Below are 18,147 nucleotides of genomic sequence, written 5' to 3' on the forward strand. Positions count from 1 at the left end.
CGACGCCGACCAGCCCCACGCCGGAGGAGCCCGTTGTTTGATGCATTCCTTTGCCTGCGCGTCCTTCCTTTTGAACGCTGAACTTTCGTGTATGTTTTGATCGCCGAACTGTGGCATGGCGATCGCCTAACTGCGGCAGATCGCCGATGATCGCCGAACTTGTGGCGTTTTTTGGGCAGCGGGAAAGACACGTTTGTATTTATGTGCGTCCTGGGGCCGAAACCTGGAGATGCGGCTGGGAACTGGATCGTCCCCCGGGCAAAAAAAACGCAATCGCCGGATGCGTTGGAGGGCCGAACGAGTGAAGATGCTCTTAGCTAACAACGAGGGAAGATCAAACGGCTCCGAGTGCATTCGACGGCAATTCCTTCCCAGTGAAGGTTTGCCAGTTAGCATTACCTTGCCAGTTAGCATTACCGTAAATCAACCAATCGTACACACTTTTATATGTACGTATACACCAGACGTTCGGGGGAGTAGAATTTGACAGTAGCACGCACAGGCCGCCCGACTGGGCTGGCCCATTTTCGGCCGCCGCACACCCCTTCTCCTTCATGGGCTCAGCCGACTTATTCTTTTTCGTTCTTTTAAATTTCAAAACACTCATGCGGGTAGTGGGTCTCGAAGTCCCTCCGTGCAGGCTGTGCAAATTTAGTTCAAGCAAACCTAGCCAACTGCTACAACTTACTTCCTATGCCCAGTTCCTTCCTTTTCCACTTTTTGTATAGTAGGTTTTTCTTTTATTTTTCTGTTTCGTCGGTTTTTCTTCAGGTTTTTTCGTTTTAACTTTCGTTATTTTTAAGGTTTTCTTTTATTTTCTTAATTCGCAATTTTTTTGTGAACTTTCTCCAATATTCATGAACCTTTTCCAATGTGTGATTTTTTTCAAATTTGTGAATTTATTAGCCGTGAATTCAAATGCATGAAGTTTTAGCTCGTGAACTTTTTTTCAAATTTTGTGAACTTTTTCAAATTTTCATGAAATTTTGTCAGACATGTCTACCTTTTCCAAATTCATGAATATTTTAGCTGTGAACTTTTTCCAAATGCATAAACTTTTAGTACGTGAACTTTTTTCAAATTTTGTGTTATCTTTTCAGTTTTCATGATTTTTTTTCTAAATTTGTGAATTTTTTGTAACCCATGAACTTTTTCAAATTTGTGATTTTTTTTAGCCGTGAACTTTTTTTCGACATTCGTCAAATGGCTGCAATTTTTTTTCATGGCCTTGTAGAACAAATTCATGGCGCCATGTCAAATCGTTTGCTTTTCAAACAAATTTTGCATTTTCCGGAGTTTTCTTAGTGAAAAAAGGCTGATCGATGGCCCGACGTAACGCAACGTGCTTACAGTGTCGGGTTCATTCAAATCAAGTATGGATGCCTACCATGGGCATGCCCACCTGGTGCAAAACATCAGGGTCATTTCATGCATGTGCAAAAATGGACCATGCCCACTTGGTGCCAAAAGTCTGAGAGCAAGTTTTTTTTTACATCCGTCAAACGACACCAATTTTTGTCTATGGTCTTGTATGACCTATTCAAAACACCATGCAAAGTTTTTTTGGTTTTCAATAAATTTTGCATTTCTGAAGTTTTCTTGGTAAACAAGGCAAATAAATGGCCAGACATGTCGCAAGTTCCATACGGTGTCGGAAATCGTTCAAACCTGACATGGATGTTTACCATAGGGCATGCCACCTGCTTGCAAAAGTTGGGGGTCACTTGAAATATGTTCAGAAATAGACCATGTTCGACGAAGGGTGTTCGGGTAGGCCAGTAGGCTTTGTCTGAGAGAACATTGTTTCTCGACATCCTTTAAATTGGCCCAATTATTTTCATGGCTTTGTAGGACAGATTCAAGGCACTATGTCCAGTTGTTTGGGTATTCGACAAGTTCTGCATTTTCTAGTATTTCCCCGGTGAAAAAGGGCGATAAATGCATGAATGTGTCATAGCATGCAAAATGATATCGGAATTCGTTCCAATCTAACATGGATGCCTACCATGGGCATACCCACCTGCTTGCAAAATTTGGGGTCATTTCAAGAATTTTCATAGATAGACCTTATTAAACGGAGGGTGTTCGGCTCCGTCTAAGAGCATGTTCTCTCAGATGAGAGTAGATTGGGCACCCAGGTTTGATATCTCAAAACGTTAGTTTTTTTTAGTTTGTTTGGTTTTTTGTAACTTAACGTTTATATTGGGGGGGGGGGGGGGAGGGGGCACCCAGGAGCTCCAAATCCTCTTCCGCCATAACATGACATGACGAAGTTACACAATTAAGCCGAGTGATCCTAGCGAAAACATGACGAAGGTACATACGAAAGGTGCCTCTCGGCTCTTGAGAGGGGGGGTGGGGGCGGGGTTACGTAAAGAGCTCTTCGTAAGCATGACAAACTGTGATACGTTTCACCATAAAAGATAACATGATTAATGATCAGTTCGTATACTCCTACAAACAATTTTTTATCCCAAAGATATCATGACCAATTAATCACCAATAAAAGGCACTTGCTAGAAAACTCCTTTGAGTTAATGATGATCAATAAATAAAATGCATTAAGTGAAGAACACCTTCTAAACTTGTTAGACAGCCCATCTATCCATCCAGCAAAGCCACTTACCAAAAACAAGGTGGGGGGAGGGAGACGGACGGAAAGACGCGAGCTTTTTCCAGCTCGAGTCAACCCACCAAACCCACGCGCCGCGGTGTCTTTCCCCTCCCCTCCGCCACCGCCGGAGCAAAGCATCTCCGCCATGAGAGATCCGAAGCTCCCCGCGCCGGCGACGGCCCGGAGATCGCCGCCCGGCCTCGCCGGCACGCTCCGGAGGCACTCCGCGTGGCTGCTGCTCGTCTGGTTCGCGCTCTCCGTCTGCCTCTTCCTCTCCGCCGCCCCGCCGGCCGCCTCCCCGCTCCTCCGCCCCGCCGTCCTCCTCCGCAACACCAAGCCCCGCGCCCTCTCCGCCGCCACCACCGCCGCTACAACCTCCAATTCCCCCGTCCGGATCTACGTCTACGACCTCCCCTCCCGCTTCAACCGCGACTGGGCCGCCGCCGACCCGCGGTGCGCGCGCCACCTCTTCGCGGCCGAGGTCGCGCTGCACGACGCGCTGCTGGGCTGCCCCGCCGCCCGCGCCGCCCGCCCCGAGGACGCCGACCTCTTCTTCGTGCCCGTCTACGTCTCCTGCAACTTCTCCACGGCCAACGGCTTCCCGTCCCTCTCGCACGCCCGCGGCCTGCTGGCCGACGCCGTCGCCCTCGTCCGCCGGGAGATGCCCTACTGGAACCGCTCCGCCGGCGCCGACCACGTCTTCGTCGCCTCCCACGACTTCGGCGCCTGCTTCCACCCCATGGTGAGTGCTGTTGCGTGCGGGTTAGGTGTGTTTCTTGCGTCCAAATGGGGGTTTCCAAGGCGGAGCCGTGGAAGCTAGCAGCTGCGTGTTCTTGGCTCCTAAATGGCATACCAGCTCTTCATGACAATGAGCGGTCAGCGTCGGTTCCAAATCGGAGCGACTCGAGTTCAATCAATAGTTCTTGCTGTGAAATTTACCAATTCCTAGCTTAATTAGTATCAGAATTCCTCTTGTGCTGCGCCGTATATCAGTATACTTATGGAAGCTACTTATACAACCATTAAAATGCATGGTTGTTGTCATGATGGAACTTAGTTCGGCTTGAATTTACTTCAATGCGGTTCCCCAACTCCTGTAAGAGATTTAGGGAACTACTCAGTTGCACTAACGTTTCGGTTTGTTTTGATCAGGAGGATGTGGCCGTTGCGGATGGCATACCGGAGTTCCTCAAGAAGTCGATCCTGCTACAGACATTTGGTGTGCACGGTCCTCACGTGTGCCAGGAGGCAGAGCATGTGGTTATCCCCCCACACGTTCCTCCGGAGGTGGCGCTTGAGCTACCGGAGCCGGAGAAGGCGCGAAGGGACATCTTTGCCTTCTTCCGGGGCAAGATGGAGGTCCACCCCAAGAATATCAGTGGCCGCTTCTACAGCAAGTAAGCATATGCCACACTTCTCTTAAGTTGCTTCATCTAGCAATTATCCCATAAGTAGTAGGAAGGGGACTGGTTTTGAGGTTCTCTAAGGTTCTATCTCTTATTTGTTCAATATCTGAGTGAATCATTTGTTCAATATCTGTACTCCATATACTCCCCGCAGAAGAAAAAAAAAACCTTTAGTTGCCTAGGTCAGGCAAGGTCTCACCCATAACTGTCAAAATTCCATCAATAGCTGTACATATACGGCCAGTAGGATAACAAAGAGTAAATTAAATTTAACTCATCAGACCATACTTACAATTTACTGGTTCTTATCATTTCCTTGCAACAGGAAGGTGAGGACTGAGCTACTACATCATTATGGTCGTAATAGCAAGTTCTACCTTAAGCGGAAGCGATACGATGACTACCGATCAGAGATGGCCCGTTCTCTGTTCTGTCTCTGCCCGCTGGGCTGGGCGCCGTGGAGCCCTCGGCTCGTGGAATCAGTCCTACTCGGTTGCGTTCCTGTCATAATTGCCGATGATATACGCCTGCCATTCCCTTCTGTCCTCCGGTGGCAAGACATATCATTACAGGTGGCCGAGAAGGATGTCGCCAGTCTTGAGACGGTGCTGGACCATGTTGTGGCAACGAACTTAAGTGCGATACAGAAGAACTTGTGGGATCCTGTGAAGCGGAAGGCGCTGGTGTTCAACCGGCCGTTGCAAGAGGGAGATGCCACATGGCAAGTGCTGAGGGAGCTTGAAGCTTTGCTAGACCGGTCTCAGAGGAGTCGTGTCGGGTCATCAAGGAGGTGAAGGCCTGAGTGAAGCAAATCGCCAAGGATCTTTTGGTGGTTGCTGACATCTACTCTGCTGCATTTGTGCAACAACAGCTGCAACTTACAGTCTCTGCCGAGCCAACAAATCACTTGTCGAGCATGAGCACTACCGGTGGACATGGATTTTTCTCGCCAGAAGTTCAGAAGATCAGTTCCTGACATTCCATCCCAATTTTTGATGGCGAACCGGATGGTTTGCGAGTCATGTACAGTGTAACAACAGAAGCGGTAATGGGCTGACAAACTGGCAATCTTTGTACAGGAAATTAATTTTATTCATTTAGGTGCTTTATTGGTGTTGTGAAGAGGCTGATATTTAGGTGGTTTACTGGTGATTAAAGATTGTATTACAGAGGGGTGTCTATGAAAACGTTTCCTAGATGTACCTATAGAGTTGTTCGGCTGTCATACTTCCATGTACCATATGTGCAATCTTGTTGTATAGAAAAGGGTGCTTCTGTTTCAGTTATGTTCAGGAAAAGGGAAAAGATGGCTCCAGTTTCTGTCACTATCTAAAAAAAAGAAAAAAGAAAGAAAAGAATGAGGAACAGAGGGAAAGAAGCCCCCTGTCTTATTCTTATAGGAGAATGAGGAGACTCGAACCCAGGCCGGCGACAGCCACTCCACCTAGGAGAGCTCCTCGCTATCTGATAAAACCAACATTGGAGTTGATGATCAAATTAGCATCATGATCAAAGATTAGCATTATTCTTTGCAAATTCCAGTAATGTAGTTGATTCAGCACAAAGACCAGTAATGTAGTTAATTCAGCACAAAGAACAGGAAGATCAAAAAGGATTATTCATTCTCCAGCTTTAGAATTCCTTGTATTTCAAGCCTTAAATATCTGCATCAGATTGGTTTCTATGCTAGCAGAGCCGATCATTTCATTTCTGCTGAAACACACAGAGCAGCAAAAGGAAAGAAAAAACTTGTCTAAATAAACTTACCTATTGAATATCTAGACTTCGCCAAATCAGAATGACATACAAAAGGAAGTTTCATTAGAAAATCATGATATGCATATGAATCAGCAAAGAGTTACCGCAACAAAGTGATACTGCAAATATTAGTTTTGTGATGAAAAAAACAAGAAACAAGCAGCCAAGCAGCCAAGCATGCATATTAGCCATTAGGGAGAACATAGAGATGATCGAACTTCAGCTCAAACAGGATGCGGATGCTCATCGGTGAAAGCAAAATATTCTCAATAATCGCCAATAAGGTTTATATCCAGTTTACATGCCATGAAGTGCCTGTTATTCCATGGATGGATGGATGGATGGATGGATTGATCCACATAGCGTTGTTGCTGGTGCATCCAATTGAGATATGCCATTTTAATGTGTGCTGCTATAGAAGTAATTGACTACGAACGGCTAGCCCTGTAGATAGTGATCATCTTGGTAACATGCAGAGCAGCATCCTCTGCACTTGAGAAATGCATCATGTTTGTTTACATGAATACTGAAGACTTCAAGAGCATACACCCTTGCAAGGAGCATCCTTGCAGCGGCAAACAGCTCTCCCTGAAAGCTCCCATCCGTTGAATCCACGCTCGAGGACCGTGATGCTCTTCACCGCTGACTCTTCCTTGGCCTCTGATAAATAGTCCAGAAACATTCTTGCACAAGATGGTCCGCGCACCTGCAGTTTGAACGGACAGGTTACAAGAAGAACCAGAGGTGATAACCTCAACTCAGATTGGGAGGTAAAACTGTGATGAAAGAACAAAAAATACATACAACGCTGAAGGTAGGAGGATAATAAACACAGTAGCATAGCTGTTACAAAAGCCAATCATAGTTACCAAGACGAACATCGCAAATAACAATTTATACTTCTTGCTAGAGGATAAATCCAAGGGTTTTATTTTATTTTATTTTATTTTTGGACGGTCCATGGTTTATATTTGAAGTGGCCATTCAGACAAAACCTTAGCATATAAAGATGTCCTGACTACAGGCCTAGAGAGCACACAAAGATTGCAAGGGTATAGAAGAACACTGACCCTGATATCATACAATCATGAATACAAATAACATGTACGTAGAACCACAAAAAGAAAACAATGGAAGTCCTGTGGCTACGGCATCTGGAAAAAAACTGTCCCACTGGCGATGTTCAGGAAATCTCCAATGGTCTGATTCTGAAAACATAACGTAAGGCAGTTTCAGTGTAACACCCCGCATGTAACTTGCCATATTTGTAACTCCGACTCTTGCCATTTCCGGCTATGTGATATGTTTTTCCCTCCGTTGTCGGGTTTTGTCTTTCGTTTTGTATTTTGTCATGTCATGCATTTTCATATCATGTCATCATGTGCATTGCATTCGCATACGTGTTCGTCTCATGCATCCGAGCATTTTCCCCGTTGTCCGTTTTCCAATCCGGCGCTCCTATCTCCTCGGGTGCACCCCTCTAGTTTTCTTTCGTGTGCGTGTGTCAAACTTTCTCAGAATGGACCGAGGCTTGTCAAGTGGTCTTAATATACCACCCGGAGACTACCGGTCAAGTTTCGTTCCATTCGGAGGTCGTTTGGTACTCCATCGGTTAACCGGGCATCCGCAAAGTCCATTTGAGTGTCCAGCAAAACCCCCTCCAAAACCAGCCCAAAACCCACCAAACTCTCTTCCATGCTCTAGGTCGTTCGATCACGATCGTGTGGGCGAAAACCGCACCTCATTTGGAGTCTCCTAGCTCCCTCTACCTATTTATAAGTGGGCATCCCGAAAAACGAAATCTCAGACGAAACCCTAACCCTCTCCCTCCGCGCCGCACCGGACGCGTCCGCCCGCGCCGGACACGTCCGCCGCGCCGCCCGGGCCAACCCGCGAGCGCCACGTGGCCGCCTCCGCTGCCGCCCGGACCCGCCGGCCCGCCGGGCCCGCGCGCCGGCCCTCCGGCCCGTCTCCTCCGCCGCCGCCTCGCCTCCCCGCCGGGCGCCGCCGCCACCGCGCCTTGGGCTCCGGCCGCCGCCCGCAGCCCCGCCGGCGCCGCCCCGGCCGGCGACCGCCGTCCCCGCCGGCGGCCCCCCTCCTCCGGCGCCTCCTCTCCTTCCCACGGCCGCCGCCACCGCCTCCTTTCCTCCTCCCGCCGGCGACGAGCTCGGGCTCGAGCAAGTCCCCTCGATCCGATCTGGTACAGCTCACCCCCGTTGACTTTCCTAGCCTTCGTTTTTTTCTAAGTCCTAATTTTTCTCAGCATATGCTCCTGTTCCCGATGTGATAACTTTGTGCATGTAGCTCTGATTCGCGCGTATAATATGTCAAATTGTTCGTCTCGTGATGCTCTTCATTTTGTTCAATTGCACCATTTTCATTAGAGGTCATCTTGATGCCCAAATCTTCGTTGGAAGAGGGCTAGTTGCTGTTAATCTCTGGTTCTTATCAGAACTTGGAGATTTGTCATTTTTGTATCATTTATTCTGTGCATCTTTTGAGCATGAGCTCTACATGTGTTTTGAAGTATGCCATGCCATCTTTCCAGTGGTATAGTCCATGTATTTTTGTGATCTCTGTGGTGACTAGCACAAGCATGCAAAGTAGGCCCCGTAATAATTCTGATTTCAGGAACTTAGTGATTTCTCTAAGTCCTCGTCTTCTGTAATTTTGTTGCCATGTAAACTTGATGCTACAGAGAGATCCATGCATATTTTGGAGATGTTCAGTAAGGATGTTTTGTAGCTATAGTTGTAATTGATCCATTCCTGCAATTGTTTGCAATTTTAGAGTACCATAGCATGAATCAATCTTGCTCTACTTTTGCTATAAAATATTTCTGGCAGATTCTTAACATGACATGCATTTTTGCCAAGCTTATTGTAGTTGATCCATACATGCTATGCAATTGTTCTTGCCATGGTTAGCTTCATTAACATGCCATCTTGCTGTAGGTATGCTTGGTTTGTCATGAATTGCTCTTTAGTGAGTGCATCAAGCTCACAAAGAGGCCTACATATTAATATTTCTGCCATGCTCTGTTTTCTGCTAAGTCTGGAACCTGATAACGAAACTTGCTATGTTTACATGCTTGGCACCATATCTTCTGGTCATTTTTGGCTTATGGTCAGTAAGGGACTTTTGTCAAGTGCATTTAGTAGAACACTACCATGCCTTGTTTTGTTATGTTAAGTTCCTGTAGCATGTTGATTTCGTGCTCTGAACATGGCTACCTGATGCTGATTTCTGCCATGTCCAGTTTTTCACTAAGTCTGTGAACCTGTAATCTTTTGCACTTTTGCCATGCTTGTTTGAGCTTGATATGTTGTGAACTAGCCATAGCTCAGTGTTCATCTTTTGTCAAGCATCTCCTGTAGATTACTGCCATGTGCTTTGTTGCTATGTTGGGGTGTTGTAGCATTGTTGCTTGTTGCATTTTAAGTGCTATCTTGTTGTTTATCGCAGATTAGTGTCATTCTTGTGTTGCTTGCCATTTGCAAACCGTGCATCCGATTCCGGTGATCTTTATATCGATTTCGACCGAAATCATCTCATCTTTCCAGTGGCATGCTTGGTTTGCCAAGTTACTGCCATGCTCATCATTTTCCTTCCGGAGCACGCATATGCATCGCATATCATTTCTTGCATATCATACATATTTTGCATCATGTTGCTTGTGCATTTCTCGTTGTTGATTGTGGTTCCGTTTGTTTGTGTTCTTGTCTTGGGTAGAGCCGGGAGACGAGTTCGTGAACGAGGAACCTGTCGAGTACGCTTACGAGGATCAAGCTTTCGACAACTCTGAGAATCTTGCAGGCAAGATGACCACCCCTCGAAATCACTTCTATCTTTGCTATGCTAGTTGTTCGCTCTATTGCCATGCTCGCTACCTATCACTTGCTATATCATGTCTCCTATTTTAGCCATGTTAGCCTCTTACCATCCTCTCCTAGCAAACCGTTGTTTGGCTATGTTACCGCTTTTGCTCAGCCCCTCTTATAGCGTTGCTAGTTGCAGGTGAAGTTGAAGTTTGTTCCATATCGGAACATGGATATGTTGGGATATCACAATATCTATTATTTAATTAATGCATATATATATTTTTTGGTAAAGGGTGGAAGGCTCGGCCTTATGCCTGGTGATTTGTTCCACTTTTGCCGGCCCTAGTTACTGTTATACCGGGATTATGTTCCTTGAGTTTGCGTTCCTTACGCGGTCGGGTGATTTATGGGACCCCCTTGATAGTTCGCCTTGAATAAAACTCCTCCAGCAAGGCCCAACCTTGGTTTTACTATTCGCTACCTAAACCTTTTTCCCCCGGGTTTTCGCGAGCCCGAGGGTCATCTTATTTTAACCCCCCCGGCCAGTGCTCCTTCGAGTGTTGGTCCGAACTGAGCAGACTGCGGGGCCCCCTCCTGGAAACTCGAGGTCTGGTTTTACTCGTAGGATGTCTCATCCGGTGTGCCCTGAGAACGAGATATGTGCAGCTCCTATCGGGATTTGTCGGCACATTCGGGTGGCTTTGCTGGTCTTGTTTTACCATTGTCGAGATGTCTTGTAAACCGGGATTCCGAGACTGATCGGGTCTTTCCGGGAGAAGGTTTATCCTTCGTTGACCGTGAGAGCTTATGATGGGCTAAGTTGGGACACCCCTGCAGGGTATTATCTTTCGAAAGCCGTGCCCGCGGTTATGAGGCAGATGGGAATTTGTTAATGTCCGGTTGTAGATAACTTGTCACTTGACCCAATTAAAATACACCAAGTGCGTGTATAGCCGTGATGGTCTCTTCTCGGCGGAGTCCGGGAAGTGAACACGGTCTGTGTTATGTATGACGTAAGTAGGTGTTCAGGATCATTTCTTGATCATTGCTAGATGACGTCCGTTCCGTTGCTTCTCTTCTCGCTCTCATTTGCGCAAGTTAGCCACCATATATGCTTTTGCCGCTGCAGCTCCACCTCTTTGCACCTCTTTGTCCTATAAGCTTAAATAGTCTTGATCTCGCGGGTGTGAGATTGCTGAGTCCCCGTGACTCACAGATACTTCCAAAACAGTTGCAGGTGCCGACGATGCCAGTGCAGACGATGGCGTCGATCTCAAGTGGGAGTTCGACGAGGAACGTGGTCGTTACTATGTGTCTTTTCCTGATGATCAGTAGTGAAGCCCAGTTGGGACGATCGGGGATCTAGCATTTGGGGTTGTCTTATTTTCATCTGGTTTTTGACCGTAGTCGGTCTATATGATTGTACTTTGGATGATGTATGAATGATATTTATGTATTGTGTGAAGTGGCAATTGTAAGCCAACTCTTTATCCCATTCTTGTTCATTACATGGGATTGTGTGAAGATGACCCTTCTTGCGACAAAACCACTATGCGGTTATGCCTCTAAGTCGTGCCTCGACACGTGGGAGATATAGCCGCATCGTGGGCGTTACATTCAGCCACCTCATTGATGTCTTCCTGTTTTGTACACATAGAGAAAACAGCTGCTACCAAAGCTAAGCATCTTTACCCAGGCAAACAGTACAGCTTACAATTTATCAGTTCTATAATCTATAAAGTAAACCATATAAACTCAGAGAATTAAGCAACAGTTGTTGCTACTCCCTCCGTTCGTAAATATAAGCCTTTGGAGAGATTTCACTATGGACCACATACGGAGCAAAATGAGTGAATCAACACTCTAAAATGCATCTATATACATCTGTATGTGACCCATAGTGAATCTCTACAAAGACTTATATTTAGGAACGGAGGGAGTAGAAGATAAAGCCATGGTTTATATTAGAAGTACTGATTCAGACAACACTTAAGCATATAAAGATGTCCTGAGCCTCACCACAGGCCTAGAGAAGACATACCGATTGCAAAGGTATAGAAGAAAGCTGGACCTGATACCGTACAATCACGAATAACAATAACATGTAAACCCACAGAACGAAAACAATGGAAGTCCTATGGCTACGTCATCTGCACAAAAACTGTCTCACTGGTCTAATTCTGTAAAAAAAAATGGAACCCAGTTCAACTACCTTGTTGATGCCTTCATGTAATATACACATAAACAGTTGTATTTGCATTTCCCAGTGATAGCCATCAAATTCACAGTACAGATATCGACAAATAACCACCATCCTTATACATGATCACGGGTCCTGAATCACACCGGCATCACAAACAAGGCAATTTATCTCTGTAATTTGTGCTTCCACCCTGAATCCCAGATCAACTCATAATCCATGATACCTAGGCCTGATTTTATGTTAGCGAGGAGCTTGTGAAACTCCAATTAGTGGCCACATCACATGAAACAGTTCGAGACCTACAGAGAGCACCGACTGTTCTACCGGTACTACTGCCAAGTGCCAAGGTCCAAGGTGCTAATCGTTTGCTCGACAGCAAGTGGTGCTGCAAATATGAACAACTAGAATAAAGAGTTCTGGAGGAGGGAGGAAGGGGCCTGACCTGGCTGAGGGCGCAGTGGAAGACGAGGGTCTCCTTGCCCCGGGTGGCCTCGGCGATCTCCGGCAGCCGGTCCGCGAAGCCGTCGCTGGCGTAGTGGTGCGACCCGGCGATGTGCGCGTCGCAGATCCGCTCCTCGTCCCTGCAGATCCCCCAACCAAACCAGCCACCCCCGGTTAGCCTCCTATCGCTCGCGCTCCCCGGCGCGGTCACGGAGATGGGGCGCGGATCGGCGCGCGCGTGCGTACCTGACGTCGATGATGGCGACGCGGGGGTCGCGCGCCATGGACACGAGCTGCGCCGCCGTCACGTACGACACGCCCTTCCTCGCCATCGTCTCCGGCCGCCGTGGGGTGCGGGGTCGGGGTCGGGGCCTCGCCGGAGAGGAGGAGGGAGGAGATTCTTGTCCCCTCTTCGTCTGGCGCGGTTTGCACATAGCCCCCCGAGAATGTGTGTATTTGACGGTTAAGCGATTTAGTTGAAGTTGTTCGGGTACTCCTTGGGTTTGGTATTTTCGGGAAAATTTGGGTTCTCAAAAACAAGAAAAATATGGGTGTATTCTTCGGTTAAACGATTTTGTTGGTTTGTTTGACCCGTAGAAACCGATGTACTACCAGATGACTGCCAACATCGCGGTGCGCAGGTCCGCGGGCACGTGGTACAGACGGAGGCCGGTGACAAAGGGGGCGAAGAAAATGGGCTCACGGCACCACCGAGGAGAGGAAATGCCCCGGCCGATGTAGAAAAGTAATTTTAGAGAGGCCGCCACGGGCGTCTGTCATGGCGAAGGCGGGCAAGGGCACCGCAAGCGACAACCAAGTCACGACCGCTCACCGGCGCTACGGGAGATGACCACGCGACACAGTTCCGTGATGACGATGCTAGTGGACGCCATGGCACACAAGGGTTTGGGATGGAGGCGGCTATGAAGTGGGAAGCAACGACGCACGCGTGAGCAAGATACACGATGGCTGAAGGCGGTTGGGAAGTAGAAATAGTGTCTAGGCGGCTAGGGGGTGGAATGTAGTGGGCTAGGCCAATTTTGCGAGGTGGGACGGATGCCTTCTAATAATTTCCGTTATCGCGATCTATTCGAGCAACAACGGATGAAACCTGAACAACACCCGAAACCCGAATAAAAAGAAAAATACGAATCAAAGTTGAAACCGAATTACCTGACAATTCAGTTTGGTTCAGTTTTGGTTTTTCGGACCCAAATGCCAGCATGAGAAATACCTCATCATTCATTTGGTTACTTATACATTGAGAATCAAAACTATAAACATAATTGAATGCTGATGGAATCAATATTTGACTAATTTTGCAAGGCAAAAGGCCTTGCAAAACCCAGAATGCTTGCCTATTTTAATGTTATAAGCAGTGTGCAAGTCACAACCTTGTATTTATCATGGAAAAAAAATGTCTGGCTTTCAAAAATCAAATGGTATAACAGAAAACGTAAAAAAGATAAGCACTATACAAAATGTCCGGGAGAAAAAAAATCCATTTTGTAGCGCTAAACAAAACTTGTAGACAAGGGCCCTGCATTTAAGATTTATGTCACGAGTGTATGCAATTTTTTGTTTGTGGGTAAGTGTGTCCAATTAACAAAAAAAAAAAGAACTTGCACAATGTACCTCACCTACAAATACCCCCACCGCCCAACATCCATCGTGGTCTGTGCAAAACAAAAACAAAAATGAGTGCTCCAAATGTAGTTTGATATCTGAATTTTGTATTTCCACGGACCACCACAGATGTCTTTTTCTTGGTGAGATTTTGCATGCTCTTAGAACATGCGTCGATGTATGACAAAAAAGAACATCACATTTTTAAACTATTTTACAGTTTGCGAGTGTATTTCGAGCCAGAGAGCAGAAAATCCAAGTCTGAATAAGTTTTTTGTTAGTGGTACTAGGTACTCCCTCCGTAAAGAAATGTAAGAGCGTTTAGATTACTAAATTAGTGATCTAAATGCTCTTATATTTATTTATAGTGGGAGTATGTTTTATTTTTCTTTGTGGTGTAGTGTTTAGATACGGATCTAAGACAACTAATTTGAGTCAAAGGAAGTAGGTCTTTTTTAGACAAAAACTTCGTTTGTAGGTTCTTTTTTAGCAACAATTCCTTTTGTAGGTTTTTATTTTTGAGACATCTTTCCTTTGTAGGATTTTTTTCTAGAAAATCTTACTTTGTAGATTTTTTTTTTTGAGGAATCTTCCTTTGTAGGCGGACGGCCATTCTATCTATCTGTGGGCTCAAGGGAAGAAATGGAGAATAGGCCGGCCCGGCACATGTAGCACGAGGGCCGGCCCATCTACCAGAGCAAAAAAGAGGTAAAAATGAAAAGGAAAATCGACACCTGAGAGATTCGAACTCTCGCGGGCAGAGCCCATGTACTTAGCAGGCACACGCCTTAACCACTCGGCCAAAGTGTCTCTTGGCGAACGGAAAATGTGTCGTTCGTTTTTACTAGAGAGAAACAACGCAAAATTCCTTTTTGTTTTTTTTTGCGGGTGACAAAATTCCTTTTTGAGAGGGCTGTTCGGATAGAAACGCGCTTCACGCAGTATGCTCGAAATAATATACCACGCAAAGATAGATCTTTTTCAGGGAAAAAAAATGGGAGTTCGATTTTATTTTATTGATGGCGCTTTTACATTAACTTAAAATAGCAGCAAATGGATGTGAATCGTGATGAGCAACACCAGGCATCTGCATAACTAAGATGCACACAGCCGAACACTAAGGGTCTGACAAAAATCAGCAAGAGTAGAACCATATGAGACCAACTTCTATGCCTATATCGAAAGAGGTGGTGGGACGATCTAAAGATTATGCTGTCACCCATGTTGGATAAAACCTGTTGAGGAACGTAGTAATTTCAAAAAAAATTCCTACGCACACGCAAGATCATGAAGATGCATAGCAACGAGAGGGGAGAGTGTTGTCCACGTACCCTCGTAGACCGAAAGCGGAAGCGTTAGCACAACGCGGTTGATGTAGTCGTACGTCTTCACGATCCGACCGATCAAGTACCGAACGCATGGCACCTCCGAGTTCAGCACACGTTCAGCCCGATGACGTCCCTCGAACTCCGATCCAGCCGAGTGTTGAGGGAGAGTTTTGTCAGCACGACGGCGTGGTGACGATGATGATGTTCTACCGACGCAGGGCTTCACCTAAGCACCACTACAGTATTATCGAGGTGGACTATGGTGGAGGGGGGCACTCCACACGGCTAAAAGATCAACAGATCAATTGTTGTGTCTTTGGGGTGCCCCCTGCCCCCGTATATAAAGGAGCAAGGGGGGAGAGGCAGCCGGCCAGGAGAGGGGCGCGTCAGGAGGAGTCCTACTCCCACCGGGATTAGGACTCCCTCCCTTCCTTGTTGGATTAGGAGAAGGGGGAAAGAGGAGGAGGAGAAGAAGGAAAGGCCCCCCCTCCTTGTCCAATTCGGACTAGAGGGGGAGGGGGCGCGGCCTGCCCTGGCCGCCCCTCCTCTTCTCCACTAAGGCCCATATAGGCCCATTAATCCCACCCGGGGGGGGGGGGTTCCGGTAACCCCCCGGTACTCCGGTATATATCCGATAACCCCCGGAACCATTCCGGTGTCCGAATATAGTAGTCCAATATATCAATCTTCATGTCTCGACCATTTCGAGACTCCTCGTTATGTCCGTGATCACATCCGGGATTCTGAACAACCTTCGGTACATCAAACATATAAACTCATAATATAACTGTCATCGAAACTTTAAGCGTGCGGACCCTACGGGTTCGAGAACTATGTAGACATGACCGAGACACGTCTCCGGTCAATAACCAATAGCGGAACCTGGATGCTCATATTGGCTCCCACATATTCTACGAAGGTCTTTATCAGTCAGACCGCATAACAACATACGTTGTTCCCTTTGTCATCGGTATGTTACTTGCCCGAGATTCGATCGTCGGTATCTCAATACCTAGTTCAATCTCGTTACCGGCAAGTCTCTTTACTCATTCTGTAATACATCATCCCGCAACTAACTCATTAGTTGCAATGCTTGCAAGGCTTAAGTGATGTGCATTACCGAGTGGGTCCAGAGATACCTCTCCGACAATCGGAGTGACAAATCCTAATCTCGAAATACGCCAACCCAACAAGTACCTTCGGAGACACCTGTAGAGCACCTTTATAATCACCCAGTTACGTTGTGATGTTTGGTAGCACACAAAGTGTTCCTCCGGTAAACGGGAGTTGCATAATCTCATAGTCATAGGAACATGTATAAGTCATGAAGAAAGCAATAGCCAAATACTAAACGATCGTGTGCTAAGCTAACTGAAGGGGTAACGCAGCAGAAAACAAAAAATTTCTGATCTACGCACCAGCCCAGGACCACTATGGAGACTGCATACAAGGTTTGATCTTCTTCGTTACCGACTCGTAGCGCAGCGGGAAGTAGAGTCGATGACGATCGTCGGTGCAAATCCCCGCAGCTAGGATTTACAACCTCCCAACCGCGAGGATGTATACCCTCATCTGCTCCTCAGACAGCCCTCCAGGAGGCGGTCGAACAGTCCCCCGGACGGTGTCGCGGACAGCCCTTCGGGAGGACCTTCGAAACTCGAACGGTCACTCGGACAGCCCTTCGGGAGGACCTTCGAAACTCGGACGGTCACACGGACAGCCCTTCGGGAGGCACTCACGAACTAAGACCGAAACTACGATCTCTCTACAGAGTTGCACACATACGGTGTCATCTATCCGGCAGGGCTCCGCCGTCCAGAACTAGTTCCCACCGGAACCCAGACAGCCTTTCGGCTCTACGAAACTATTTCGCTGGGAGGGAGAGAGAAGCCAGATCATGCATGGCACTTGTATGTGAGAAGGGATCATCCTTTAGGCAGCCCCCTCCACCCCTATTTATAGGCCAAGCCCAAGGGTGGCTTCTCCAAGAAGCCAAGGGGGGAAATACCAAAAAGGCCCTCAAGGTGGCTTCTCCAAGAAGCCAAGCAAAAAGCACTTTCACTATTCATGACGACATTTTTCAGCGTCCGTTCAAACTGAAAATATTTATGTGGGCTCAGAACATTTCCAGTACCCACTAAAATAATTTTCAACGCGTTCCGAAACAATTTCGGTTTAGTGATTTTCATCTGCGAAAAGCAAACAAGAATGCATTTTCACTATTCATGAAGACAATTTTTCACGTCCACTAAATCCGAAAATATTTCTGTGGGTCTTAGAATAATTCCAGTACCCACTAAAATGATTTTGGATTCGTTCTGAAACAATTTAAGATTAGTGAATTTCATCTGCGAAAAACAGCCAAAGCGGTACCGCCAGCTCCGAAACATTTTTGGTTTTTATTTTTGAAAATTCCAAAAAGTTACCAGAATGATTCTGGCACCCTCCAAGAATTATCAGGCATGTGCCGAAACCATTTTGACTTAATGGCATACCCCGAAACAACTTTTTCGGTTTCACCGAAACTCATCCGGTGACCTCTCTCTGCGGAACTTTTCCGCTGTCCGAAACTTTTTCGGTGATTTTCTCTCAGACTCCTTGTCTAGTATTCAGCAGATAGATGACCCTTAAGCGTGTGACCCTATAGGTTCGGTGAAGTATAGACATGACCCGGAACCCCTTTCGATCAATGATCAACATCGGAGCCGTGGACACCCATATTGACCCCTATACCCACACGAATGAATATTCGAGTGAACCTCCAGTTGCAGTGAGCTATTCCTGTTGCTTCGCGATATGTTACAAATACCCGAGGTGAGACATGTTGGCATTCCCGTGGATCAACAACTTGTCCACTATGCTAGTTACCTCGTTACCGGTATTGTTCTCTTTTCTCGTTATCGTGTTCCGGCATCCCCGTGATCAAATCACAAAGTGTCTGGCCAGACGA

At 46.8% G+C, this 18,147-nt stretch overlaps 2 protein-coding genes and 1 non-coding gene across 4 annotated transcripts; 1 reads left to right on the forward strand and 2 right to left on the reverse strand.

The window, feature by feature from the left end:
- Positions 1–2,614: 2,614 nt before the first annotated feature.
- LOC123099187 (probable glucuronosyltransferase Os03g0107900) lies at positions 2,615–5,302 on the forward strand. Of its 2 annotated transcripts, XM_044521352.1 has the most exons (4): positions 2,615–3,356; positions 3,767–4,011; positions 4,346–4,810; positions 5,122–5,302. In XM_044521352.1, exons 1-4 carry the CDS (start codon positions 2,760–2,762, stop codon positions 5,174–5,176), a joined length of 1,362 nt encoding a protein of 453 aa, XP_044377287.1. In that variant the 5' UTR covers positions 2,615–2,759; the 3' UTR covers positions 5,177–5,302. The 2 variants fall into 2 exon arrangements, with proteins under 2 accessions (XP_044377287.1, XP_044377286.1); XM_044521351.1 differs by having other exon boundaries at positions 2,618–3,356; positions 4,346–5,302.
- A 726-nt stretch (positions 5,303–6,028) lies between these two features.
- On the reverse strand, positions 6,029–12,787 carry LOC123099188 (arsenate reductase 2.2). The gene is made up of 3 exons (XM_044521353.1): positions 12,490–12,787; positions 12,245–12,383; positions 6,029–6,484 (listed from the first exon to the last, which is right to left on the reverse strand). Exons 1-3 carry the CDS (start codon positions 12,675–12,677, stop codon positions 6,314–6,316), a joined length of 498 nt encoding a protein of 165 aa, XP_044377288.1. The 5' UTR covers positions 12,678–12,787; the 3' UTR covers positions 6,029–6,313.
- A 1,810-nt stretch (positions 12,788–14,597) lies between these two features.
- Positions 14,598–14,679, reverse strand: TRNAS-GCU (transfer RNA serine (anticodon GCU)). The gene has a single exon. It is a non-coding gene; the product is annotated as a tRNA-Ser (tRNA).
- Positions 14,680–18,147: the final 3,468 nt, after the last annotated feature.

This window comes from Triticum aestivum, chromosome 4D (assembly GCF_018294505.1).
Source record: "Triticum aestivum cultivar Chinese Spring chromosome 4D, IWGSC CS RefSeq v2.1, whole genome shotgun sequence".
In the NCBI taxonomy this organism is placed as follows: domain Eukaryota; kingdom Viridiplantae; phylum Streptophyta; class Magnoliopsida; order Poales; family Poaceae; genus Triticum; species Triticum aestivum.